Source organism: Mesoplodon bidens, assembly GCF_964165515.1.
Source record: "Mesoplodon bidens genome assembly, chromosome: 9".
NCBI classification, from domain to species: Eukaryota; Metazoa; Chordata; class Mammalia; order Artiodactyla; family Ziphiidae; genus Mesoplodon; species Mesoplodon bidens.
In genome coordinates this window covers 32,091,858-32,119,736 of record NC_138166.1, presented here as the reverse complement: position 1 = coordinate 32,119,736, position 27,879 = coordinate 32,091,858, and the positions used below count along the sequence as shown (strand labels likewise).

The 27,879-nt window shown below is 41.7% G+C and overlaps 1 protein-coding gene across 4 annotated transcripts in view; it reads right to left on the bottom strand.

The window, feature by feature from the left end:
* The window catches only part of RAPGEF5 (Rap guanine nucleotide exchange factor 5), a gene marked incomplete at its 5' end in the record, with an annotated part of 219,135 nt that overhangs the window by 101,688 nt on the left and 89,568 nt on the right, over positions 1–27,879 (bottom strand). For 3 of the 4 annotated variants that reach the window (XM_081243594.1, XM_081243597.1, XM_081243595.1), the window contains one exon: positions 9,459–9,532. In XM_081243594.1, coding sequence (XP_081099720.1) covers positions 9,459–9,532 — 74 coding nt within the window. The remainder of the gene's footprint in view (positions 1–9,458; positions 9,533–27,879) is intronic. The other variant, XM_081243596.1, reaches the window with a different exon arrangement.

The following is a 27,879-nucleotide window of genomic DNA, read 5'->3' as shown; positions in this document are numbered from 1 at the left end:
ACTTCTTATGACACCCACGAACCAAATAAGAATAATATGAAGAAGGAGAATCTAGGACCTTGATCAGAAACAAAAAGTGGTTATATCACACACATTATGAACTGTTTCTGCTCAAATTCTTTCAAAAATGGTTCACACTGACATATCAGGACACTATCTAAAAGGAAATCAGACGTTACTCTTGGCAGGAACAGCCATAACTATCAAGTCTTTGTTTTACCCTATACAATCTATAAGATTCGAATGGACCCAGCAACATGACCAAATAGGGAGAAGGGGGCAGCAAGTGATCACAGCTTCAGGGTCTTAACAGTTTGTACTAAAGACACACATTTTGTTGAGTGGGCATCAGAAAAATGGAATTTTCCATTCAAAGCAATGACTAAGTATTTATTCCTAAGGGCAAGGACATCACCTTAACTAGCAGTTTCTCCAACAAATAGGAAGGAAACAAACAAACAAACAAAATCATTGACGTGGCCCAAATCAGATTCCCATGGAACAGCAAGTGGAATTCCTCCACCAAACTCAGACATTTATGTTCACAGCATCCTTTCACAAGTGGTCTTCCAGTTTGTCTCCAAGGTTCCCAAGGACAAGGATCTCAGTTTATCTTAAGACAGCCTGTGCAGTGCTGGAGAGCCAGAATTATTGGAAAGTCCCTTATCATGCTAGACAAAACCACTGAACTTCAAACAATGAGTACTAGTATTGCCTTTAAAGCAATTGCAAGTATGTCTATTTTTTATCCAATATGACAAACTTCCAAATATTTAAATACCACTGTTTATGATATCCTCCTCTTTGCATTTCTCACGTACGTTCCCCCAGCTCCCTATTTTATGTACTCATTCAGTCACTCACTCAACTGATTTTATTTGAACCACCACCATGTGCCAAGATCTATCATAGATTCTAGGGATACAGTAGTCAATAATAACAGTAAAAACAAAGTCCCACATGTCATGGAGCTTATATTCACCAGGGGATGTGGATTATATAACATACAGATATGAAACAGCAGATGGTAATATATGCTGGGAAGGAAAACAAAGCAGGGTAAGGGACAGAGAAATGTTATTAAGATAGAAATGTCAGGGAAGGATTCTTTGGTTGACATTTGAATGGAGCTATAAAGGAAGTGAAGAATGTTACAGGCAGAGGAACAGAAGTGCAAGGGCCCTAAGGCTTGGGTGTGCTTGGCATGTTTGACGGAGAGCAAAGGGCACAGCAGGGCTGGAGCACAGCTGGTAAGGGAGAGCCCAGTGGAGCTGCTCAGAGAGGTGAAGTCGACCAGAGCGTGCAGCTTCTTTACAGGATGTGTAAGAGGTTTACATTCTTTCTCTGAACAAGATGGAAATACTTAGGAATGTTTTGAACATGGGATTGGAATAATCTGACATTTTCACAGGATCCTTCTGTCTTCTGGGTTGAGAAAACACTGTCAAGTGGCGGGGAGCAGTTAAAGCTAGAAGACCAGTTAGGAGATCGGTCTTCAGACAAGAAATGGCTTGGAACTTGTGGTAGTGGTGGAGGTGGGGAGAAGTGATTAAAATCTGGATCTGTTTCAAAGGAAGGGCTAGCAGAATTGGTCTCTAAGATATTTGGCCTGAGTCACTGGAAGGGTAGGGTTGTCATTTCCTGAGATTGGAAGACTTGGGGAGGAGATCTAGTAAGGGATATGCCTATTAGACATCCAAGTGGAGCTGCCGGGTTGGCAGTCTGGAGGTCCAGAGAAGTCTAAGCTGGAGATAGGACTTCGGGAGTCATCATAATGTAGATGGTATTTAAACCAGAGGAAGGACTGAAGTTACCAATGGAGTGACGTGAACAGAGAAGAGAAGAAATCCATGAGCTGAGTCTAATATTTAGATATTGGGAAGATGAGAATAAGGAGGAGGGGCTCTAGGAGGAGAACCCAGTGAGTAGTGATGGTGGTGTTTCAAGGAGGAGGGAGTGAAAAACTGTATCTAGCGCAGCTGAGACATCAAATAAGGAGTTCAAATCAACTGACACTGAATTTAACAAAAGTAACTGGTGACTTTGAAAGTAACTTTTTTTTTTTTCTTTTGCAGTACGTGGGCCTCTCACTGCTGCGGCCCCTCCCGCTGCAGAGCACAGGCTCCAGACGCGCAGGCTCAGTAGTTGTGGCTCACAGGCCCAGCCACTCTGCAGCATGTGGCATCCTCCCGGACCGGGGCAGGAACCCGCGTCCCCTGCACTGGCAGGCGGACTCTCAACCACTGCGCCACCAGGGAAGCCCTGACAGTAACTTTTTTTTTTTGAGAAAAAAAGTGGTAGCGGGGAAAAAAGCCTTACTCACATGGTTTTAACAGAGAATGAAAGACAACTCTTTTGAGGAGTCTTACTTCAAGAAATGGGGCACTAGGACTTCCCTGGTGGTCCAGTGGGTAAGACTCCTCGCTCCCAATGCAGGGGACCCGGGTTCCATCCCTAGTCTGGGAACTCCCACATGTATGCCGCAACTAAGAGTTCGCATGCTGCAACTAAGAAGACCACCTGCCACAACTAAAACAAAAAAAGATCCCGCGTGCCGCAACTAAGACCCAGCAGAGCCTAAATAAATAAATAATTTTTTAAAAAAGAAATGGGGCACTAGTTAAAGAGTGATGTTGCAGGGGGCTTTGCTTGCTTGTTTAGGGTGAGGGATATTCCAGCACATTTATCTTTATTAGAAATCATAGAGTGTAGAGGGAAATCTGATGATGTGGGCAAGATGGCATTTTTAGGAGAAATGTCCTTGAGAAGGAAAGAGCATAAAGACCTACTCTCAGAAACATGCATATGAGTATTTCACTCACTGTAATAGGAGGGGAGGTAGAGTACGGGGGGAACATGCCAGTAGGTTAGCATATCGGTGGTGGGAACGAGGAAATTCTTTTCTGAAGGCCTCTATTTCAGAAATAAGAAGTCAGGTGATTAGCTGAGAGTAAGGACTGTGAGAAGATCCTGGAAGTATAAGAAAAGAAGGCATGTAATGGTCATTTCAGTTCCAAGGGTTGGCAAACTTTTTTTGTAAAGGGCCAGAGTGTAAATATTCTAGGCTCAGTGGGGCATGTGGTCTTTGGTGCAACTACCCAAGTGTCCAGTTTTAGCACAAAAGCAGCAAGAGACGGTATGTAAATGAATGAGCATGGCTGTGTTCCAATAACACTTTATTTACAAAAACAGGCAGTAGGCTGTGGTTTCTCAACTCCTAACCTGAAAGAAGAGGCAACCGGACAAGGAAAGTAGAATCAGATTGCCGAGCATTAATAAGGGCCCACTGGATTTTGGTTTTAGATCCTTTTACCATCCTAGCCGTCCTCCTTAGCGTGTATTGGTTTGTCAGGATTTTAATGGAGCCCATAACCTGAGATAATGCTGAATACACGGGCCAATCTTGAAGATGTTCTTTTAATCAATACTAGAGAGTAAAAGAGGATCAGCAGTGTTAAGGATGCTCCTTTAAACTACGAAGGCAAGGAAATTATTCAGGGAAATTTCTACACAAAAATTACTAACATTCTTTAAATGTTTTGACACTTAATGGAATATGTTTCTGTTATCTAGAAAATTCATTTATGTTGACCAACTAGGATTTCTTCTCTCTCCAGCCCTGTCATCCTCACGGCGTTTAATATATTGTCCTGCTAGAGGAGAGAGGGTGTTAATGACGCTGCAAGCTCTGGACCTGCTCCGTGGCTGCTTATTCAGTAGTGTGATGGATTGGTCCCCATCTCTCTCTGCTCCCCATTGTGGCAGCCCTGTGTAATAGAGGGCACTTGTGAGATGGGGCCAGGCAGGGGTGGCACACAGGAGGAAAGCACCGTGAGCTAACTAATTTGGCGAGTGAGAATGAGCCTGTTACCTTTTCTCACCAGCACAGGCTCCAAAGCAACTGGGCTAAGCTTCCATAGACTCCAATTTGGAGAGAGAGTCTTTCCTTCTGTCTGTGGGTGCCACATGTATTTTTAAAAAAACAACTGATAATAGCATCAGCAAAAAAAACGGTAGGACTGAGTACAGGAAATTTAAGAGACCTCGACTATTTTTTTTGGTTTCTGTGTGAACATGAGTTTTTTGCTTAGGATCCTAAATAGAGACTTTTCTTTCTTGAGGAAATACATTTTTATTAGAACCAGATAACTTGGGTTTACAAATTATGTATTTTAAACACAAAATGCTATTACTTTAAAAAATGGGTTTCAGATTGACTCATTTATTTCTTATTTATAATTAAATCATCTTATAATTTAAAAAGGAATATTGCTATCTTGATTTTCTGGTTTCTGCATAATTTCTAGATGCATTTTCACAAGATAATCAATTCTACAGCACTCCTTACATATAACTATCAAAAAAGGCTTTCAAGGAGGGTTATGTAAGCTTCTTCATTCCCTAGAGAACTTTAATCCCAGAGAGATGCCCGTACATCCTGGATAGTTTTATAAGACAGTCTTCTTTGGAAATACCACAGTAAACCAGATGTTCTCTGGGGGGGTTCCTTTCACAGTTCTGTAATTTAGTGATTTAATTCAAAAAAGCCATGAATTTATTAATATATTTTGAGAGCTTTGTTATGGCAGGAGAAGCAAGATAACTAACAGCCCTTGATCTAGACTTTCACATTCCTGGACTATTTAATTTATCTATGTGAAATTAATTATAAACAGTTTACCTAACACTGTTAGGCCAGAAAAAAATAAAAGATTAATGTGTAACCATCAGAAGAGTTATTTAAGAGCCTTATTTCAAGGTCTGCTTTGAAAAAAAAAATCTCTGTAATGCATAATTAAAGCTATTTATATCATTTTCAGTATTTGAGAGGAGAAATGTTATGAATGTAAATGAAAAGTCTGTTTCCTTTATAAATGGAGTCATAGAAATGTTTGGTCCATTCTTTCTGTGGTGAAATGAAACTTGGACAGAATTCCCTTAGGAAAAACTGCAAACTAAATGAACAGCCCTTATGCCATAAGGTGAAAGAGCACAAGTTCTACGTATGGAAGCATTTTCTGCATTATCATAACCTTAAAAATCACCTTTTCTAAAACACCATGCAAAAATTGCTATCAAAGGAGGGAAAACCAGGATGAAAGAATCCACCTTTCATGAAAGCACTTTTGTAATAACAGAATGCTTTTCAATACAAATTCAGGGTATTCGGGTAAACTCGTATTGATTGTTACATAATAGATTCATTTCTGCAAACTTAAATCTTGAATAGAAATTCATAAATTTTTTTTTTGTTACTTTGAACACAAAGTCCAAATGACAGAATAAAACACTGATGGCCTGGGATGGTGTACTATATTACCTATTTCCAACACAGAAAGTAGAATTCTTTCCAGGAAAATTCAGAAGACAATTCATAATAAATGAATAATTTTTAAAATTTCATTTTATTATTCATTTTCTCAGATTTCTCCAGAGAAAGAAAAGTATGACAAATTTCCTACTGGTTGGAACAGAAAAATACACCCTTTGATAACTGCGGAAAGGATCAAGAAAAGGACATACAGTGAAAAGTACAGGCGATAGAAAGTGTGATGGTAAAGGCAGGTTTACTAATGTCCAGGGCATCACTAGGACAGGCCTCAGACACCATGCCGGGGCATCATAGCGCCTTAGGAAGCATTCAGTGATTCCCGGTCCCTCACTGTACAGATGAGGCAGTGCAAGTTCAGGGGGCGTTCACTGCTCCGGTCCCCCTCCCTTGTGGAATTACCTGTGTTGATACACCACACTGGTCACACAGACCCATCCCCTACAAACACCGCGTGATACTGTGTCCTGCCAAAGTGGGCTGGGGGCGGGGAAGGAGGCAGAAACCATAGCTGTGTGGAATTTATTACTGTTATTTCCCTTAAATATGTTCTTAATCTATTACACTTTTATAATTATCTCTTCTGATGAGATTGTACAAAATTGTACATTTTTGTACCAAAAAATGTACAAAAATACATTACATATTTACATAATCGATGAAGTAAGGGGTTCATTCATTACATATATTTAATTCCTTGAATTTTCCGACTAGAATAGGGAGGTCACCAATATTTTATCTTGTTTTGACCTGAGAGAAATTACAGCTCAGATCTGCATACATTACTGATCATTTTGCTAAGCAGAGCAGCAAAGTTGGCAAATAATAAAGAAGTTAAAAAAAAGAGAAAATAAGTAAATTTAATAAATTCTAACACAAAGGATTTAAAAGGGTCACCTGTTTTCTATGATAGCTATCACAACCTTAAATAAGAGCTTTCTTCTGTCTATTTTTTTTTGAAAAATCACATTTTGCTGATAAAACAATCATGAACTATGTGGCAATCGATTTGTATAACTGACAGTTATTATCACTTAATATTAAAATGATTGATTCCAATGGAGGAATAGGAGACAAACGAATGACTGAATCCAGTGGTCTATGGCCACCCGAATAAAAGCAAGAATTTCCAAAGTTCAGCATGTTATAAATTACTCATTGAATATCTCACTAGAACCTGCAAAATTTCTATCCAACTGATAAAGATTCTTTAATCCTTTAGTCCTAAATAAAGGGCTATAACGAGTGAAGGGTCTAGAATGTTTTCTGTAAGTGCAGATACCATAATGGCAGACAGAGCAACACTGCAGCCCAGTCCTGTTAGATACCTTAAATATTCAGACCAAAAAGCAATGTGATACTGATCATGACAATGAGAATAACTCCAGGAGGCTGTACTTACTGTGTGCCAGGCACTGTTCTAACTGCTTCACATATATTCCTTTGATCTTCAAAACAATTGTCTCCATTTTACAGATGTTAGAAAGGCAGCTTAGCACAGGGGTGAAAAGCAAGGATGTAGGAGCCAGACTACCTTGGCTGGATTCCCATCCCCACCACTTAGCAGCTCATCTGTGAAGTGGTGGTAAGTATATTATCTGCCTCGTAGGGCTTGTTGTGAGGTTTAAGTATGTTAATAAAAGCAAGGAGCTTAGAAGAGTGCGTTTGAAGTACTGTCTAAGTGTTAACTCTCAACACTCTTACAGACAAGGAACATGCGGCGCCAGAGCAGTGTAACTTGCCCAGGGTTGCTGTGGCAGTGCAGCCTGGCCCGGGAGACAACACTCTTAACCTCACGGATGCTGCCTGACATTCGCGGAGACTCTTTTATGTGCCAGGGTGGCACGCATTTCTATGTGGCTTCATTTCAACCTCATGACAACTTTATAACATCTCTACTTTACAAAGATGAAAGACAAGCATGCTAGTCACTGCCCAGCATGCTGGGGACACGTGGGTGACAAAGACACGGATGCCACCCTACAGGAACGAACTGGTTTAGAGACAATAAAGAACTTGCCTCCAGGCACCAGCTATGAAGAAGAAGGGCTGGGATGTAAACCCCAGGCTACATGCTCCCTTCACTCTTCCTACACATCACTGCATGGAAATAGGGAGCTTCCTAGGCAGAAAAGATATTTTTAGAGAGAAAGGAAAGAAAGGAATCCACATATGAGGAGAGACCTAGAGTTTTCCGGTAGGTGGTAAACCTGTGTACAGCAAGGCCCAGTCTCTCTGGAGTTAGTGACTGGCTTAACCCTTTATACACCCAAAGTTTTCAACAGCCAGGGGACATTTTCCCCACAGTGACATAATTCATCACGTACAGGGAAGGAATGAGAAACCAGTGAGCACTTAACTTGTTTAAAATATACTCTGAAGACTACATAATTATGCATCCCAGTGAATTAACTCATGACTCTCCAAACCTAAAGAGAATCTGTTCCTGATCTAATTATCAATTCACTGGTTTCAATTGGTTTCATGATTCCATTCCTCTGTACATTCTGTAGATGCATAGAGATGTCACCGCTGCTGAAGAAAAACCACAAAACCTCGTAGAGCAAGGTCTATGCATCCATTTGAGATACAAAGGGGAATAAAATTGCATTAAAACAGACTTTTGTCCACAGAATAAGTCCAAAATAAATTAAAAATAGCAGTTTAAATTTAGAAACTAAATAATAAACTGTCCTACTAATAACTTAATGCCTTAAGAAACCTTTGAGAAAGCTATACTTGCCCAGGTTTGCTTGGAAGCCTGAAGTATAATTTCAGTATGAGCCTGTGGATTGCAGCATTCTGAATATTACCACAGCAAAACAATTCCAGACAAGTCCTTATATGAACTTACTAGAACACGACAACCTCTGCAACCCTGGCTGAGAAAGCTAATGTGATTATTCTGACCAGAATCCACAGACTTACAACTTTAAAGGTGAAGTGTGCGGCGTCAACCAAACTAAGAATCTTTTTTTCTCCAGGCCTACTGAGGTATACTTAATATACAAAAAGTCACACACATTTAATGTATCCATTTTGATGAGTTTGGACCCGTGTGATACCAGCATACCATCACCACAATCCTGAGAGACCATTTCCTCTGTAGGTCTAGCTAGTAGAACCGAGCAACGCCCTGCATGGAGTAAGGGCTCAAACGGGCTTGCCTGTTTCCAGAGTTTTTCCACTCCTTTCCCCCTGAGTGTAGAGTAGCTCCGATTCTTCTCCCTGGGTAGATCAATCAACCCATGACTCTATACACACCATGATCGATTTCTCAGTAGTACACTCCCCTGGACCCACTCTTCTCGTTCTTATGTATAATAAAATGCAATGGCTTATTTATTCAACATACTTCTCTTTTTAATCCTCACAACTCCCCTATCAGGTAGGTTCAGAGATGAGTCACTGAAAACTCAAAAGGGTTAACAAACTGGCTTATGGTAGCTAGGTATTTAGCCATGTCAAACAAGGCTACAGCTGGGTGTCAAGGGGGTGGAACTCTGCGGAGTGGAGTTGAATTGTTGAGGGCTTGCAAAAGGATGTCCTCATGCCACCTGTTCTGCTTCTCGCCCCGCTGTCCCCACAAAGAATCTCTAAATGCTCTACACTTACATAAAGTTAATAGTTGATAGCAGTAGGGTGCCCAAAGTTTTTATGCTGCCATAGTATTTGGAGGTCAGCTGCTACTAAAAGCATGTCCATACCACAAGGTAAATGCTGGGGGTGGGCACAGAAACTTTGCCAGGTGAGGCATCGCACTGATCTGTCTGGCCCTGCCCCGGCTGTCATGCTGTCAGCCGGCTGATTCTCCTCTGCCATCTCCAGGGGACAGTCTACCCTACGGCGGTATCTCCTGGTTCTTCACTTACTTTGCTTGCTGTCTGGGAAGTGAAGGATGTCTCCGGATCTGTCCCTCCCCCATGAATCAAACTATAAACATGAAGAGCAATTTAGGTTTTTCTTGTGAAATATCTCTTATCAAAAATAAGTGCTTCATTCCCATAATATGACTATTGTACAGAACACAAAAGGTGAGACCTGTATCATCTGCAAACACTTGTGCTATCTCACCACTCTCACCACAGAAGAAGGGTGTAAGGAGGGGCTGTCACAGAACTTGTCACACCTGAGGATCTGCAACACCTTCAGCCTCTGTCACAGTTACGTGTTTGTCACTGTTTTCTTCATCTTGTTCAACTGCTTAAATAAAAAAAAGAAAAAGAACAATATTAAACAAATGTAGCATCATAAGAAAATTGTTTCACGTCATTTTCTTTTCAGATGGCAATCTGGCAGGAAAAAATAATGTTAGGTAGAGTCCCAAAACGTAAATATCAGTACTGCTTTTTTAATTATTTGGATGAAAAGTCTAACTAATAGCACTGGGCACTTTTCATGTACATTATCTCATTTGTTAAATCACTGGCATTGGAGCAATCCGATCTCAATCTTCCTCGTCACCTCAACCCATCAAGACATCATCATGTCAGTTTTGTACTTCACCCAAGGGGGAGCTGGGGTACAGGTGAAGGCTTCTATCCAGTTCACGTGAGAACATCATTTTTTTTTTTTTTTTTTTTTTTTTTGCGGTACACGGGCCTCTCACTGTTGTGGCCTCTCCCGTTGCGGAGCACAGGCTCCGGATGCACAGGCTCAGCGGCCATGGCTCACGGGCCCAGCCGCTCCGCGGCATGTGGGATCTTCCCGGACCGGGGCACGAACCCGTGTCCCCTGCATCGGCAGGCGGACTCTCAACCACTGCGCCACCAGGGAAGCCCCATATTTTTTTTTATGTGATTTTTTTGGCTAACAGTTTACTGTTATATAATGAAGGAAGCATGATTTTTTTCAAACTGAAGTATAGTTGATTTACAATGTTGTGTTAGTTTCAAGTGTACAGCAAAGTGATTCAGTTATACATATATATATTATTTTTCAGATTATTTTCCATTATAGGTTATTACAAGACACTGAATATAGCTCCCTGTACTATACAGTAGGGCCTTGTTATTTATCCAGTTTATATATAGTAGTGTGTATCAGCTAATCCCAAACTCCTAATTTATCCAGCACCCCCCCTTTTCCCTTTGATAACCATAAATTTGTTTTCTATGTCTGTGAGTCTCTTTCTGTTTTGTAAATAAGTTCATTTGTATCATTTTTTTAGACTCCACATATAAGTGATATCATATGATATTTGTCTTTCTCTATCTGACTTACTTCACTTAGTGTGATAACCTCTAGGTCCACCCATGTTGCTGTAAATGACATTATTTCATTCTTCTTTATTACTGAGTAGTATTCCATTGTATATATGTGCCACATCTTCTTTATCCATTCACCTGTGGATGGACACTTAGGTTGCTTCCATGTCCTGGCTATTGTAAACAGTGCTGCTATGAACATTGGGGTGCATGTACCTTTTCGAGTTAGAGTTTTCTCTGGGTATATACCCAGGAGTGATCGATTGCTAGAGGAAGCACAATATTTTATATTTGGATTGTACAGAGCATTGTTACTACAAAATTCCAAACTATGGAGTCTTGAATCCACCTCTTCTCCCATACTTCCCCAGCATCTCCCTATCCAAGTCCTTGTCACCCTTTCTGCACCGGTGCAATAACCTCCTACCACAAAGCCCCTGATTCCAACCTCTCCCTAATAAAATCGGGCTTGAGCACAACTGCTAAACAATCAGTCTCAAAAAATATAACAATAAGTGCCCTGCTTTGGCCTCTGTATCACTTATCTCATCAAGTCTGAACACTGTTCATCACAGAAGGTCTTCCTTGAATTCTCCAGCTTCTTCCTCATCTCCAACTTCACCCTGACATTTAACATCAGAATGTATTGTACCAGCTCTGATCCAAACTCTATGATTTCATTATTTTTCTCCTTGTATAGCCTGCTCTTCCATTTTAACAAATATGTACTTAGTACCTACTAGGTGCCTGGCACTGGGGTTATTCCAGTGAACAAGATAGGTAAGCTCCTGACCTCATGAAGTACACATACTAGCTGGGGGGATAGCTAACAACTACTGTTCCAACTGGTAACAATCATAATTATTACAATAATAATCTTTAAAAATAAAATGGGATTAAAGATCATGATAAATGGTGAAATGACAGAAAACCAACTGGGGGAGGTCATTGCAGAGAGCAGGCCATGCACAGTGCTTCTCTGAAGAAGTGATATGTGGGCTGAGACCCGAGGTTGAGACGGAGCTGCCCGAGACAGGTAAGAGTGACGCAAGACAAGCCTGGAGAGAGCATGGACCAGGGTCAATTCAGATGTTAGTCTAAGAACACGTGGGGGCGCACCAAAGAATTTTAAAATCGGGAACTGCATGATGCGTCTATTTTCAAAGTACTTTTTGCCTGCTTTGTGGAGACCAGACTTACGAGGAGCAAGAAGGAAGCAAGGAGTCCAGTTAGGTGACCGTGGCTTAACATCTGGCCTAGAGATAACCAGGGCACGGACCAGGGAAGCGGCAATGTGCTGAAGAAACATGGGGGATTTGAACTGCGTTTTTGAGTTCATTTGGCAATGAACTGAATATGAGAGGCCGGGGACGGTGCAGGTGGGGGAGGGAGATGAGTAAGAAAAAGTAATCCAGGGTGTTTCGTAAGTAGAATAAGGCACTGCTCATACCCACTGTACCACTTATTCTTCCTGCCTTCTCCATCAAAAGCAGGCCTCAGGGCTTCCCTGGTGGCGCAGTGGTTGAGAGTCCGCCTGCCGATGCAGGGCACACGGGTTCGTGCCCCGGTCCGGGAAGATCCCACATGCCGCGGAGCGGCTGGGCCCGTGAGCCACGGCCGCTGAGCCTGCACATCCTGGAGCCTGTGCTCCGCAACGGGAGAGGCCACAACAGTGAGAGGCCTGCGTACCGCAAAAAAAAAAAAGCAGGCCTCAGACATAGCAACCTCACTGACAGTGAGGTCGCCCACTGTACTTCTGAATTCAGTTTGCACTGTTTTGTGTACTCTTAAGTACTATGCTCTTTGCTCTGTATTTTTAAAAATATTATTTCACATACCTTTTGCTTTTATATGCCTTTTATGCCCACTGCATGGCGCTTATGATGGCACCCACCTAAAATGCTGTGCACGCAGCATGAGCTCTGTAAAGATTAACAGAGATGAACAATTTCTCCCCAAGTGACCAAAATGGCACAACTTGACTACACCTACGTATATGAGGTACGTGTTTCATAACCATTTACGAAAAAAGAGGGGAGGGAAAGTCTTCTGTTAAACTCCACGGATAACTAGGATAACTCCTACCAGCTAAGCATTTAAAGGCAACAGGAAGAGTGGAATCGGGGAGAAGCTTTTCTTCTATTTTCAACAAAATGTTCCATTGACACTACTGTTGCCCAGTTAGGAGGAACTTTAAGAATAAAGAAAAACACTCCTGTTTTCTTTGAAAAACTAGAGGCACAAATGAAAAGGGGAAAATAAAATACAAAATAACATCTGAAATTCCACTTAAAAATGCAATGGGCTATAGAAATAAGCAAACTAACAACTAATTTAAGAAGCCTTTCCTCATCCTGTAATGGGGAATTATGTTTTTGGAGGGCAATTCAGTAATATACCTACAGGAGACAACTTGGCCCACATGAAGTATCCACCGTACCTTGGCACTTAATTTATGCTTTATTTGAAGTTTCAGTTTTGATGAAAATAAAGAAAATTAAATTTTGAAGTATTTTTGCCTATTACATTCATGTTTTTGTTTCTAAAACAACAACGTTCTGGTGTCTATGCACTTCTTTTTCTCACCTTATTATACTGCATCATACAATATGCAGGACAGTGAATAGCAATTTCATGATTGAGAGTTCATACTATTTTTTGAGATTTAGGCATAATTCTTAGTACATATAAATAGAACCAAAGGAAGAAGAGATTAGCAGAAAAACATACTTGGGATAAAATAAAAATTCAGTCCTGTATTTCTAGCTTATCCTCAACAACAGTGCTCCATTTCTTATCACATATTTGAAGACCTCAAAATGTGTTGCCCAGAGTTGCATGTTGGTTAACAGAGCAAGAATTAGAAACACAAGTAAGTTAAAGGCACGTGGCAAAGGTCACTCAGCAACTGATTGCAATGTGGGTAATGAAGAGACACTCAAAGCTCTAGTAGACTCTTAACCTCAGCACCTTGATAATGAAGAAAAGAGTGTGGTCTCTTATAACACGTAACATAATTTTATTGGAAATACTGAAAAAATATGATTCCAAGAATGCATTTTAGCCAGGGTTTCACATACACCACTTGGGGAAAACACCTTATTTATCGTGGCCTTCAGAGGATTTTATAATCACCCCCATGAAGTCTCATGGACCACACAGTTAGTCACCTAAAAGGGAATGCCTTATTGACCGTTTAATGTGAGATTAATGTCTAGGAATATGTCAGGGGCAGCTTCTCTTCCTGCCTTCTCATAGTGCGGCTCGTGGCAGAACAAGGAGGAAGCAGTTACTTGGATTCGTGAACTGAGTTCGTTTATCTGATCAGAATAAGAATATGTTGGGGGAAACTTGCCTATGCAAATATTGATTCTGGGACAGTTCCCTCCAGTGGAACACAGATACAGGAATGACTGCTTCTGGGACCGAGGGCAGCTCGAAGCTGCACTCTGCCAACACAAACCATCCCCTTATCTCTCAACACACAGAGTCCAAAAGCCAGAAAAGACCTTTGAAAATAACTTACCACCACAAAAGTTACAGCACAAGCTCTGAAGCGTAAGCTTTGAATGGTACACGAGAGCCCTCGAGAGAACTAAGAATATATGTGGATTAATTAGCACTAATTCACATAAAAGTACTTAGTTTAACTGTGTCTATTTGTAAGTTAGCCAAGAGCAATTCAAGAGGAGTTACTGGTGACAGCCTCCGAGGATGCCAGGGCTCGCCTGAATGTCACTCTCTTGCTGCCTCGGGGACAACAGGTTCTCTCTCCCCACCACTTACTAGGATGGTTGCTAAGAAAACGCTCCTAATAACTCTGTCAAAACTATTATTTAAGCGCACAGGGGACTGATACTCTTTCAGAATGATGCTTCCTTAATTTCTGATCAATTGTGTAAAGGTCGAAGCCAAACCAGCAGGTCATTAAACACAGTGACTGTAATGCATTATGTGACTAGAGTTGCCAGCATTCTTTAAGAATCAACCAAACTTTTTTGTTAAATTTACAAACCAACCAAAAATCTTACTGCAGACAGAAATTTAGCACTTCAAGTTCCAATGTGAGAAATCAGCAAATAGAGTTGAGACAAATTATTCATTGAGTAACTTGCCAAGAATTAAAGTTTTGGCAATAATGTCCTCTTTCACCTATGTGGTATTTTTTACAGAGGGAAAGCTGTTTCATGAAGGGTCTTATCTGACGTTCACACAACCTGCATAGTTGGGCAAGTAAAATCATCCTCATCTTATAGATGAAGTGAAGGAACCTGTCCTGGTCCTCCCACATACAACGTATGTATCTGTGGCAGTTCAAGTCGCCCTCGGTCAAGGATGGAGCAGAACAGGCTGGTCAAACTACATATCTGCAAATCCATTCATGGGGATCCTGACCAGGATTTCTTTTCATTTCTTTTTTAATGAAATAGAACAGAATACAGTAGAAAGAATAGGAAAAAAAAATTAAAAGTCAAAGGCATTGCAACTAGTATTTTTCACAAATGTGAATTAGCGACGTGCCAGGTCAAGCTCTTTTGTGTGTCCTGTGGGTTGTGAACATAAAAATGTTAAGAAAACACAGAGGTATTTTCAGGCCACAAGAGGCAGAATCTAGTTCCTCAATATCCAAGTAACCAGCTATCTTCTGGTGCCATTCCTGGAGAAGGGTCATTTTGTTTATTTTAGGAGGCCTCTCAAAAAGACTCCATCCACATTCAACAAGGGGTGTATTCCCTGTGAGAGGGCATGGAAATGAGCTGCCACCAAGGTACACTGACAGAGTACATTCATGTTTAGTTACCAACATACACTCACAAATGCTTCCAAACACTCAATCTTTTCTAATCTTTAAAAAGTAAGAAAAAATAAAAAAATAATAAATAATAAATAAAAAGTAAGAGAAAAAGCAGTTGCAAGCCTCAACTCATCACTATATATGTTTTTGCAGGAAAATTTGAACAATAGTGGTCAGTAGTCACCACTGAGTCATTCCATACAGTATTTTTACTATTTTTTTTATTGTTTAAAGTTTTGTCTGTTTTTCTTCCAGTTTTATTGAAAAATAATTGACGTACACCACTGTATAAGTTTAACGTGTACAGCATGATGGTCTGATTTACCTATGTTGTGAAGTGATTACTATAATCATTTCAGCTAACATCCATCTTCTCTTATAGATACAGTAAAAAGAAAAGAAACAAAAGAAAAAGGAAAAAAAATTCTCCTTCTGATGAGAACTCTTAGGATTTTCTCTCTTAACAACTTTCCTATGTAACATACAGCAGTGTCAGCTACAGTCATCATGTTGTACGTTACATCCCTAGTACTAAGTTATCTTCGAATTGGAAGTTTGTGTCTTTTGACCACCTTCCTCCGTTTCCCCCTCCCCCAACCCTCTGCCTCTGGTAACTATAAGTCTGATGTCTTTTTCCATGAGTTTGGTTTTTTCTATATCCATTCATCCACTGATGGACACTTAGGCTGTGTCCATGTCTTGGATATTGTAAATAATGCTGCTATGAAATGGGGGTATAGATATCTTTTCAAGTTAGTGTTTTCATTTCCTCTGGATATATTCCCAGAAGTGGAATTGCTAGATCACATGGTAGTTCTATTTTTAATTTTTTGAGGATCCTCCATACTGTTTTCCACAGTGGCTGCACCAATTTACAATCCCACCACACTTCCCTATTATAATCTGGCCCATCCACTGCCATTTGACTTCACTTTGAAAGCTGACCAATAACCACTATATCTTTGTCCCAGTCCGTTCAGCCTGTCAGCTGAACTTGAGACTGTTGTTTTAAAATTCTTTTCTGGGTACTTATCATGTTGAAACTCTGAAAATGCAAGTTTTCTGCAGGCTCTCTTTCCTCTCTTTGCCTCTTTCCTCAGTGATCTTATCTGTTTCTATGGTTTCAACTTTCCCTGTTATGCGGGTTATTCCCAAAGCTCTGTCTACATCTCTGCCCTCCTCTCTGAATTCCAGGCCCGCATCTCTGGTTACACACTGAGGATGCTCATTTCACAGACCATCACGTGTCTGCTCCGTACAAGCTGCTATGATAGGTGTAGTGGTACCACCTCTGCCCTCAAGAAAGAGTCATCTATTTAGCAGGATGTGAGGACACAAAGGTCTGAAGTCACACATGCATCACCCTCACTATATCCCACAAGCCTCTTCCTCCTCCAGGGCCTGTTCTTTAGTTCAGATCGCCACCAGGCGTCTTCATATTCTTCCTTCCCCTCTTCCCTCACATCCATCTCTCACTAGATCCTGTCACTTGTACCTCTGAAACGTTTCTATCCCTCTCCCTCCCTGCCACTGTCATAGCTCATGACCCCGCCACCTCTCACTGGGGCTACCGCCACAGCTTATCAGCCAGCCTCTCCCTCAATACATTCTCCACCCAGATGTTCTACTTCCAAATCGCCAGTCTGATCCTGCCACGCGCCCCCCCCCCCAATCCCTTTAGACTCCTGCCTCTCACCACTTGGAGAACACGACAGTCACACAGGGAGCTCAACAGCAAATCAGACTCCACAGCCTGATCCCAGTATCTCTGATGCAGTAGGGCTTCACCCAAGTTTGTGCAGGTTTGAGAGCTTTGACACCTGGGATCCCTACTCTATTAAACACTGGCCATCATTCAGGCTGAAGCCTCAACCTGGTTTGAAGGCTGGACATTTGGGTCTCACACTCTCCCAGGGCACGCCCCACATTCCTTTGTTTCTAGCCTGGAATGCCCTTGTTGCCACCTTCAACAGGTGAAATTCTTGTCCACTGGGCTCTCCAGCTCAAACCCCATCGCTCTAGTGAGAAGCCTTCCGCGTCCTCACGACCTGTACCCCTGGCCCTCGACAAAATGGGGAGTCCTTCCTTCCTGGCCTAACAAAGCTCTTTTTCTATACACTTATGCTTTTTCATCTCAGTATTTTATAACTAGCTATGCAAATATCTGTCTTTACTAATCTACATCACGAATTCCTCAAGGGGAGAGAATAACTTCTAGAAACTGTGCTGCTGAGTATTGGTCTACTTAAATGAACAAAGGTGACCAATTCAGAAACAAGCAGATACAAACAGAATAAAATGTCACACCCAGTTTGAGGGAGAGGGTAAGATTATGGAAGAGACTTCAAGGAAAAGGTAGATTCTGACACATGAACGAGGTGGTGAGGAAAGGCAGTCTATGTTAGAGAATCGGCATAAACAGACGTAAGGTGGAGAAAAGCACAGGATGGGACCAGGGAACACGACAGTGTTGGGAAAGAGCAGAGAGCAAAGCTGGAAGAATTAGGTGGCCTTAGATGTTAGGCTGAGGAACTCGGAAGTCATTTAGCAGCAAGTGAGGCGATGTGAGCAAAGGCAACATCACCATCATTACGCTACACATGCACAGCTCTTGAGCTCTACCTATATTCAGGACACAGGCTCTTAATGTGGATTATCCCATTTAATCTTTTCCATACCCCTCTGGTAGAGGTAGTGGCAAGGCTAGACTGAAGTATGTGGCCACTGTGGGCAGGTTAATAATACTTTTTTTTTGGGGGGGGGGCTGCGTTGGGTCTTCATTGCCGCATGCAGGCTTTCTGTAATTGCGGCAAGCGGGGGCTACTCTTCGTTGCGGTGCACGGGCTTCTCATTGAGTTGGCTTCTCTTGTTGCGGAGCACGGGCTCTAGGCACGTAGGCTTCAGTAGTTGCAGCCCACAGGCTCAGGAGTTGTGGCTTGCGGGCTCTAGAGCACAGGTTCAGTAGTTGTGGTGCACGGGCTTAGTTGCTTCACAGCATGTGGGATCCTCCCGGACCAGGGCTCGAACCCGTGTCCCCTGCACCGGCAGGCGGATTCTCAACCACTGTGCCACCAGGGAAGCCCCTTTAATACTTCTTTATGCCAACATTTGTTAAATACCTACTCAGTAGGGCTAGTGAGAAACTTAGTTTCTCTTAATAAAAGGTGAATACCACTTCCTGGAATTTAGCAATTTACTTCTTTTGAACTCATTTGGTCATTTTTTTGGACACTCTTAATTTTTCCCACACATAATTTTGCCAACACACTTATTAAGGAGACAGGAAAACTGTGTCCATGGATAAAATCCTGCTGCCCACATCCGGCCACACCCCATGCAAGACTTGGTTTCACAATGATCACTAATTACCAACCGAAAGCTACGGTTGCTGGGCTGCCTTGGTGCGCCTTCAGCAATGCGTTTATGTTCACTGACAGAGTCCTCATCGGTGATACTCAGACCCAGCAAGGAGCATGAACACATTTCCAGCAGACATGACCAAGCCGTGGCCAAAGCAGAATCCATTTACATTTTAACAGTTATTCATTTCATATAGAAATCTGAGTTAAATGAGATAATACGTCTGTTATCCCAGTGATGGTACAGGGCAGATATATGGTAGGCCTTCTCCTTAATCAGATTCCAAGTGCTATTATGATGATCCTCATTTTACAGATGAGAAAACTGAGGCTGAGAGATGCTAAATAGCTGGCCCAGAAGTACACAGGCAGTCAGGGGAGGAGACAGTTAAGTACCCAGATCTGATGCTTTATCTGCTCCAATATGCTATTAAGATTTAGATTGTTTGAAAATGCATTGAACCAGAGTAAGAAAACAATGAAAAGGAGACGTTCATTACAAACAATCTAAGCAAGAACTGACTTGAATTTCCTACTAGGACTTCAGTCTCTTTGAAAATTAGAGCCATAATGACATACTTATTTTTAAGCTCTCCTACACAACCCCTCCCCTCCAACTCTAGCCATGCCTCCCGACCCACGGATTTGTACAGAGCAGATGATAAACGTTTGCTGCGTAGAAGAAATGTATTACTTTTTACTAACATTTGAATATAGGTGTGCTGATAATTCTGGAAATTCTCGGCACCCAGACATCATAATCAATCTGGAGTGTGGAGGCTAGAATCACTGCCATCTCCCACATCAGACGCTCCACACTCCTCACACTTGGCTGGAGGCACCTCAAGCCACCGAGAGGGACTCTGGCTGCTTCCCTGCCGCCTCCCTGACTGCGTGATTTATCCCTGCCCTCAGGCACAGAGGATTCCAATTCAACTCTTAGGCCTTTGCCTTGTAGTTGAGGCGGCCCTCCAAACCTCCTTTCCTCCACTTCGTCACAGGTTTTTACCTATTAGGTGTTTTTTTTGGAGCAACATTTAATACATGTCCAGCCAACGGAAAAGTTATTCAACGAGAAAAATGATAATGTCACCAGAGCAAAGTGTATCCTTTAATTAGAACATACATATTTGCTCCATTGGCAAGGGTAATAAAGAGCTCATCAGTGCCTGAGTCCGGCAGCCTGTTCCCTTGCCCTTCTTAACAGGAAATGTACCAGAAATGAACAAGTTTCCTTTTAATGCAAAGATGGCTTGTATAACCTCAATGAAAAACAATCGAATTAACGTTAGCAAAAATTTTCTTCAACATTATTCTCGGGAGACAGAAAGGCTTCCGTTTTTTAAGTGCCTTGCAAGGACTGTGTTCTGGTGACAGGACAGGTTCAGGCTGATCACATGATAAAAGATATGAGCAGCAATGATGCTCAGACACTGCAAGACATTCATTCATTAAAAAAGATCCTAGTTAGGGCCTCCCTGGTGGCGCAGTGGTTGAGAGTCCGCCTGCCGATGCAGGGGATGCGGGTTCGTGCCCCGGTCTGGGAGGATCCCATGTGCCGCGGAGCGGCTGGGCCCGTGAGCCATGGCCGCTGGGCCTGCGCGTCCGGAGCCTGTGCTCCGCAGCGGGAGAGGCCACAACAGTGAGAGGCCCGCATACCGCAAAAAGAAAAAAAAAAAAAAAAAAAAAGATCCTAGTGCACTCCACTACTCTGTACAGTTTTGCTGAGCAATTAAAATTTTAAAAGATTTATCTTAGGGAGTAAAAGAAAATTATTTCTAAGCCTAACTACGTGCCAGTGAGAAGCTTCATGCTTTAGGTCATCTAACTCTCTCCCACCCCCAAGAGTCCCAGAGGCAGGTGCCCTTTGCTCCATTTCACAGAATAAGAAAATGAGCGTCTGGAAGCCACTATTTCACAGTAAGGGACTAAGCCAGAACTGAACCTGTACGTGGGCCTCTCACTGTTGTGGCCTCTCCCGTTGCGGAGCACAGGCTCCGGACGCACAGGCTCAGCGGCCATGGCTCAGCGGCCATGGCTCGTGGGCCCAGCCGCTCTGCGGCATGTGGGATCTTCCCGGACCAGGGCACGAACCCGTGTCCCCTGCATCGGCAAGTGGACTCTCAACCACTGCGCCACCAAGGAAGCCCTTAATTTCCTTTTTACAGCTAAGAAATTCTGCCTCAGGGACTGTAAACCAGAAAACACAACAGGTCAGATCTACATGGACACTCTTGTTAACTAAGGTTTTACAGTAGACAAGAAACCTACATTTCAAAGATAACGTTTATTACAACTTTCTGCTACTCACATGATGCTCATTCTTTTTGTTGTTGTTGTTCCTGAATGGTCAGCAGTTCTACTGCTGAAGCTTCCCTTGACATCACAGTGAAATTCTAAAACATACAGAGGAACCACCAAGAATCCCCTAAGAGTCCTGTGTTTGCAAATACAAGCAAAGACACCAAACGGTACAACTGATCTATCAATCAATCAATCAATGGGTGTGTGGGGGGGAGGGGGAGAAGACAGGCCAAGAGGAGGCCAGGAAAGAAGATTTGAAAATTTTCCTTAACCTTCATTGAAATCTATCCCGCTAAAATTTAAAGAAATTTCCTTTTGTTACACAGTTGGCAAAAAATACAGCACCATTCCTACGCTATTTCTAGTATACGACCTTTGTCAAGTGATATCAACTCACCAACCTTAAACTTCATTACTTGCAAAAGAGGATGATAATAACCGTGACCCCACAGGGTGGGTGTGTGGAAGAAAGGATGGAGGTCAAGGGCTTAATCAAGGGTAGCTACTACTTATGGTATAAACATGTAATGCGCTTTTTTCTGTTGAATTTTCATCCTTGGATGGAAACTTTTTCCTAATCAGACCCACCTACAGCTGGGGTAGAGCGGAAGATAAGGAGAATAAAAATGAAGCCAATATGGATAAACAAGGTCCTACTGCGTAGCACAGGGAACTATATTCAATATCCTGTGATAAACCACAATGGAAAAGAATATGAAAAATATGTATATATGTATAACTGAGTCACTTTGCTGTACAGCAGTAATTAACACCACAGTGTAATTCAACTATACGTCAATAAAAAATAAATTAAAAAAATTAAAAACTTGAATACAAAAAAAATGAAGCCAATAACATTTGTATTCCGACACCCAAGGTAGAATTGTGCAGCAGGACAACAGACTTGAAAGGGCAAAATCTGTAGAGGATATCACCTTCCTTTACACATCAAGAACCAACTCTAGAAGTCTCAGATGACAGATCTCTTTTCTCCTGGGATGGCTAAGCCACAGGTTTGTTCCCCTCAAGGGGACAGTCAGGAAGTAATGGGCTAGAAAAGCTCAAGGCTGTCCCTGTGTTGCTGCAAGTGGACTGTGGGCTGGGGCAGGGGAAAGAGGTAGCAGAGACAGAAGGCCAGAGCAGTCCTGATTCCCCCAGGTGGGCTTGGGCTCTGAGGCCGAGGTCAGTAGATGGTTGAAGGGACACTGACCGCGGGTGCTGGTTTACACACTGACAGGGCCGTGGCACATAGGGGAAACTGCCTTGAAGTCTACCCCAGCCCCACGCAGTGGCCAGCAAACACACAGTGGATCAGCAGTGGGCATCGTAAGGCTAGGGGCAAAAAGGGGCAGAGATTACTTTTCTGAGTTGCTCTTCTTTCCCTGACTGGGAAGTCTGCAAGGACTCAGAAGTGTCTCCATGGCCTGGGGAACAGAGGCCTGTGATGGAGCCTGTCCTCAAAAAGGGCCAGGGGCTGGTTGGAGCACGTGGCAGGGAAGCAGTGGGGATTACAGTTCCAGCAAGAGGCAATATGGAGCCGAAGAGCCAGGAAGGTCCAGACACTGACCCAGCCAAGATGGGCCCCTGACTGCCGCTGCAAATCCCACAAGGCAGCAGCCACTGGCATGGGCACCTCTGCAGAGACCAGAGGAGCCCAGGGGCACCATGGGGCTCCAACCACCTCACATGCCAGAAATCAAGTGGTCCAAGAGAGGAGATTTAAACTAGGTCCAGGCAGGACCAACATCCTGAACAGACCATTTACCACAAAAAAAGTTCAAATCAGAAACAGCTGAAATATTGCTCACTGGCAGTAGATAGAATCATATAGCATAGTTGTTGAAAATGAAGAACAAAGCATTTCCCACCTATATTACAGTGCAGTGAATAACTGACAATATGTTACATTACCATTTTTGAATATTAGTGTAAATGCTCCAATGGCTCATAAAATAAAATAATTGCATAAGATTACCAGATAAGAAAATCAAACCAGGATATATGTGGAAAGAGAAAAGTTTTGATACAGCATTGGTTATCAGCCCAAACTACTTTTCACATCCATGATGAAGGCACTAAGCCAGACATATTTCCTCTCAAATAAAAGTATATGTATTTTGACTTTTCATATAAAATTGATAAAACTACTAGACTGTCCATTTGGTTACAAGACTAACCCTGAAATTATTTGATTCATTTAGGCCTAATGTTACTAGTAAAGTGAAGCAGCTTCAACAACGTGGATTTAGGTACAAATGATAAGCCTGAATTCCACACCTGTAGTTAGTTTCAGTGATGACTCTGAGAGGACCAAAGGGTCCAAGGTGCCCAGTGTCCAGGACTACAGCCTAGGTGTGCTGCTCTAATGCCATGAGACCAGATGATGGAATCTGCTCCTTCGCTGACCAGAGAAGGTAGACAGACACTCCCAGGGGCCCACAGGCTGCTTGGGACAATGCTCACCAACCCACCTCCATTGTCAGCAAGAGGGGTTTCCAGCCACGGACTACAGACAATCTCCAATCTCCCCTAATGCCCCCCACCTGAAGGTGGAAGTTTGTTTTGTTACTAATATATGATAAATTTGTGTTTGCTCTATAAGGTACCCCTCAGACAGAGGAAAAGAACCTTTACTTAGCTCTACCTTCACAACTATGATATAGAAATGGGCCTTTTAAACACATGAAAACAAAACTAAAAATCAAAATGAAGAAAATAGGAACATATAAAACTAAGATGGCAACTCTATCTGTTATGCTTTCTCTCCATTGCAGTTAGAATGGAAGATAATGGGCAACATCTCTAAAAACTTCCATCTGTTCCTAAGGGTAAAAAGATAACAATCTCACTATAACAGCTATCACTGAGGAAGAAAATCTTAAATAGCTTATTAATTTCTGGATTTAGGTTCTAATTCCATAATAACACCAATGAAAACATATTGTAAAATCTAAAGAGCTTATAATTATACAGTATCCTTCTTGTTATCTCCACATGCCTATACATGGAATACCTAGAATGCATCTTAAAATAAAAAAATCAAATGTTTACTGAAAAAAAAAATAACATTAATCCCAAATTTCTCACAGTCATTTTTCTACTAGAAAACAATAACATGATAAGGTGTAAACTTCCTCCATTAATTTTAATAGGTCTTAAAGCAAATGCTTTGTTTCTATTAAATGTTTGCATTTTTAATACATAGAAGTTAGCCCCTTTTTGGCAAAAGGAGAACCAGACAATCTCTTTAGTTCTGTCAACTTGGAGAATTTATGAGATATGGCTTTGGTTCAGGTGCCCTTATTTAAAGCCAAGGTTAAATTCACTTCCTCTTTTAACTAGTGGAACACCCCACCCCCACACAAATGTCTTCCTGGTAAGTTTCGTATAGAAACTTCAGTGACAATGTTTGCTTATTCCCGAGTCTGCCCACCAAATAAAGCTTGGTAATAATTCTCTTCATTTACAAAGGTTTTACTGCCAATGCCATGAGAGCTTTTAATTCTGTTACCATTCCCATGACAAAATTTCCATTCAGGTCAAGAAAGACTAAAAAGTTGGGCAGGTATCCAATAAGTGAGTTAGTAGCAAAAGCATAAGTAACATTTTGATTCCCTCTACCATGCTTGGTTCATGGGACCAACACCCTTTAGAAAACACCAACTCACTCTCTGAGACCGCAGATCACACAGACTTCGGAACGTGTTTGTCAAAACATGGCATCTAAATCACCTAGGAGTGAAGAGTGGTTAAAATTCAGACACCAGGGTCTCCATCCAAACTTAATTGGAGTGGGGGAGGGGTGCTGACAGGGCAGGAATTAGCAGTATTAACAAGTGCTGCAGGTAACTGCTAGGCAAATTAAATTTGAGGAACCCTGCTTTAGGAAAACAAAATTTCGTTTAGTTAACGAGGAATCCTGATGCAACTGGTCAGAAGGAAACCTAGGATTATTCTTTAAAATATCTATCCATCTCTGTTTCCTCATCTCCAACAAAAAGACTTATGTCAAAATGTATATGCTGAAGCTGAAGTTGTACAATATAAGCCTTCACTGTCGCCACGGTCAAAATTTCTATCACCAATCTCATTCCAAAAACAGATTTCAATCACTGCAGTATTAAAAATGCAGTATTTTTTTAACTATCTGAAAATCGCAAGTAGCTAGAACCACAATTATCTAGCCACTTACAAAGACAATGTCTTAGTAAGAAATTCTCAAATGTTAAGTATTTATGGGTCACATAAACGGAAAGAATACTACATTAAGTAAATTTCACTTTTTGTCGTCACGGCATCACTTTTTCTGGTAGGATTCAGCTGAATCAAACTACCTACGTGCTTTGTGTTACATACTATAACACGTTATTTAACTTATACTTGTACACGCTGTGCCCGTGTCATTACTGAGAACAGCTCCATTTTCATGGCTGTTTATACAATTAGTCTTTTAATGTGACGAATGATGGACAATACCTGGGTTATGTGGCCAAGACAAAGATTTCCCTTGATAGCTCTTACTTGTCAATACAAATGACAGCAGAGAATATTCCCTGAATGGGGGGGTGGGTAGAAAGAGGGCCTTGTGTAGATCTTCACTAAGGAAAAAGTCTAAAAGTAAAAAAATGTTTGGAAAAGAAATTAAGTTATCAGCAGTTGTTATTCTTACATTCTTACTAAATAGATAGCAACGTATGCTTAAGAGAAGTAAAGCTGCCCAGTACTTGGTACTTAGGACCTGACCGGCAGGACCAGCATGGCCCCTACCAGCAACCAAGCCCAACCTTTCCTTTTATAAAAAATGGAAACTGAGGCTGAGGGAAGCCAGTGACTTGCCAGAGTGAACACTGGCCACTGTAAGAATCAAAAGATTTCCTGACTACATGCCCAGGCCTGCCAGATTTGGTAGCAGACTGTGTTCACCAGACCACAGAATTTCATATCTCTATAAACTTTATAAAAACAGCATATAGCAAGGATTTCTCTTCTTAAGGAATATTTTAGTTCCTAAGAGATTATTTTAGCCATTAGCCATAGCTTTCCATTTAATTATCCAATCATCTTTTTCTTTTAGTATTTCCTTAACTATTTTAATATTTAATATTTTAAAACACCTACAGACTGCTTTTATTTGGTACCTTAGGGGTATACAGAGAAGCAGTCATAACATTATAAATTGTAAAGATGGATCACAGGTCAATCCCCCTCCCTGCCCTCACCCATGCACCCCGCCTCCCATCAATGTAAACCTTTATTTGAGCCCACAGAATTAGTCAGATACAGGGTTTTAAGTGGATGCTCGTCCTTTTGGGGCACTTCATAATTAGCATACTAGCCTCTCAGGCTGGCCTCCAGATGCAGGGTGGCATGTATCACATGTTCTTCTGGGAAGCAGCTCCCAAACCCCAGAAGACCAAGAACAAAGGAGCTGGCAGGCTCTGGAGAAGCTACCCCGTCAACAGTGTATTAAAGACACCCATTAGTTGCCTCAGTCAGCTAATTAGCTCAACAAATCCAAAACCTAAATCATTAAAGAAAGTGGCCCTGATTGCATTGCTGGGCTCTGATTTGGTGTCACTAACCCAGCAGGGTGGGAACAGGGCTGTTCCACAGAAAACAAAAAACGGTCCACACTGGGGAACTGCCGTAGGATGGGACCACAATTTTTATGAAAGTCGAGCCCTGCCAGGAAGTTTCACTGGTGAAAAAAGTGTACTAGGGAGACTTCTGTGTTTATGCTTTGAAATTTAAAGCAATTTAAATATAAATTGCTCTCCTTTTTGTCATTATGAGAAAGAAAGAAAACGTGGGTTTCAGATCTCTGGTGTGCAAATGGTCATTAACTTTCATTTGACCTTGGGTGTAGAACTAATATTGAATTTATGCGCAGGGTACACTCATTATACTCATCTAGTTTCCTCACAGAAAATATGTTCCCAGGAGCTGCAGTGCCAGCAGCCATTTTTTCTACACTCGAATAGAAAACTTCAGTCTCCCTTTCATTCCTCTCTCCCACCTTCCACCCACCTTTCTGTTCCAAACCTCAGAAAACCGTTTCCCAAGGGTCGGCCGTATTTATAAAACACAGGCAATAACAGGTAGGAATCTGAATGACGTAAAATCATTGTCCTGGACCACACGAGACTCAGGAGCGTCAGTGCTCAGTTCTCCTTCCCAGTATCTGATTCCCGAAAATACGAACAAGCTCCCATTTAGGGTGATAAATACCTTTGTCTATGGAGCCTCATAAACATTACCTACCGCCACTGAAGTGCCCCTGCAGTGCATTTTTTTTTAAAACGGAGGCCTCTAAACCCTGCATTCCCGAGTACACTCTGCTGTGGTTATTATAATTATTCACCTCCTTGGCAAATCAGTTCCATTTACTCTCTTAATGGACATGACCATGTGGAAGGATGAAAAACAAAATCATCTTGCCTTGCTTTGTAATTTCCTAAATTCTAAGCAACCCTCTGGGTTAAAGGAGTCCAACTTCCTATGCTGGAAACTCTCAGATCTCTGGTTATTCAGGAGAAAGGAGGGCAAAGGGCTATTTTCTTTTATTGTATGTCACTGAATGGTTATTTATCATTTCGACTTAATAGCTCTAATTACAAAAGACAGTGTCATGGGATTTTTTTTTAAAGGCAATTTTCTTGGTATCCCAGTGGGAGAGTTAGGAAAAATTTATAAAGCGTCTGCTTCATGCATTTTCAATTGTTCCTGGGTTTTACTGTTGTTATTATTTTCTGGATTGTAAGATTTTTACATTTTCAAGTAACCTTTAACTTTGCACTGCCTTAAGAGTTACTGTTTCAAGACTCTTATTATGGTTTTATGCCATTAGATAAAAAAGGAAGATACAACTTGTCAACCGCTGAACTG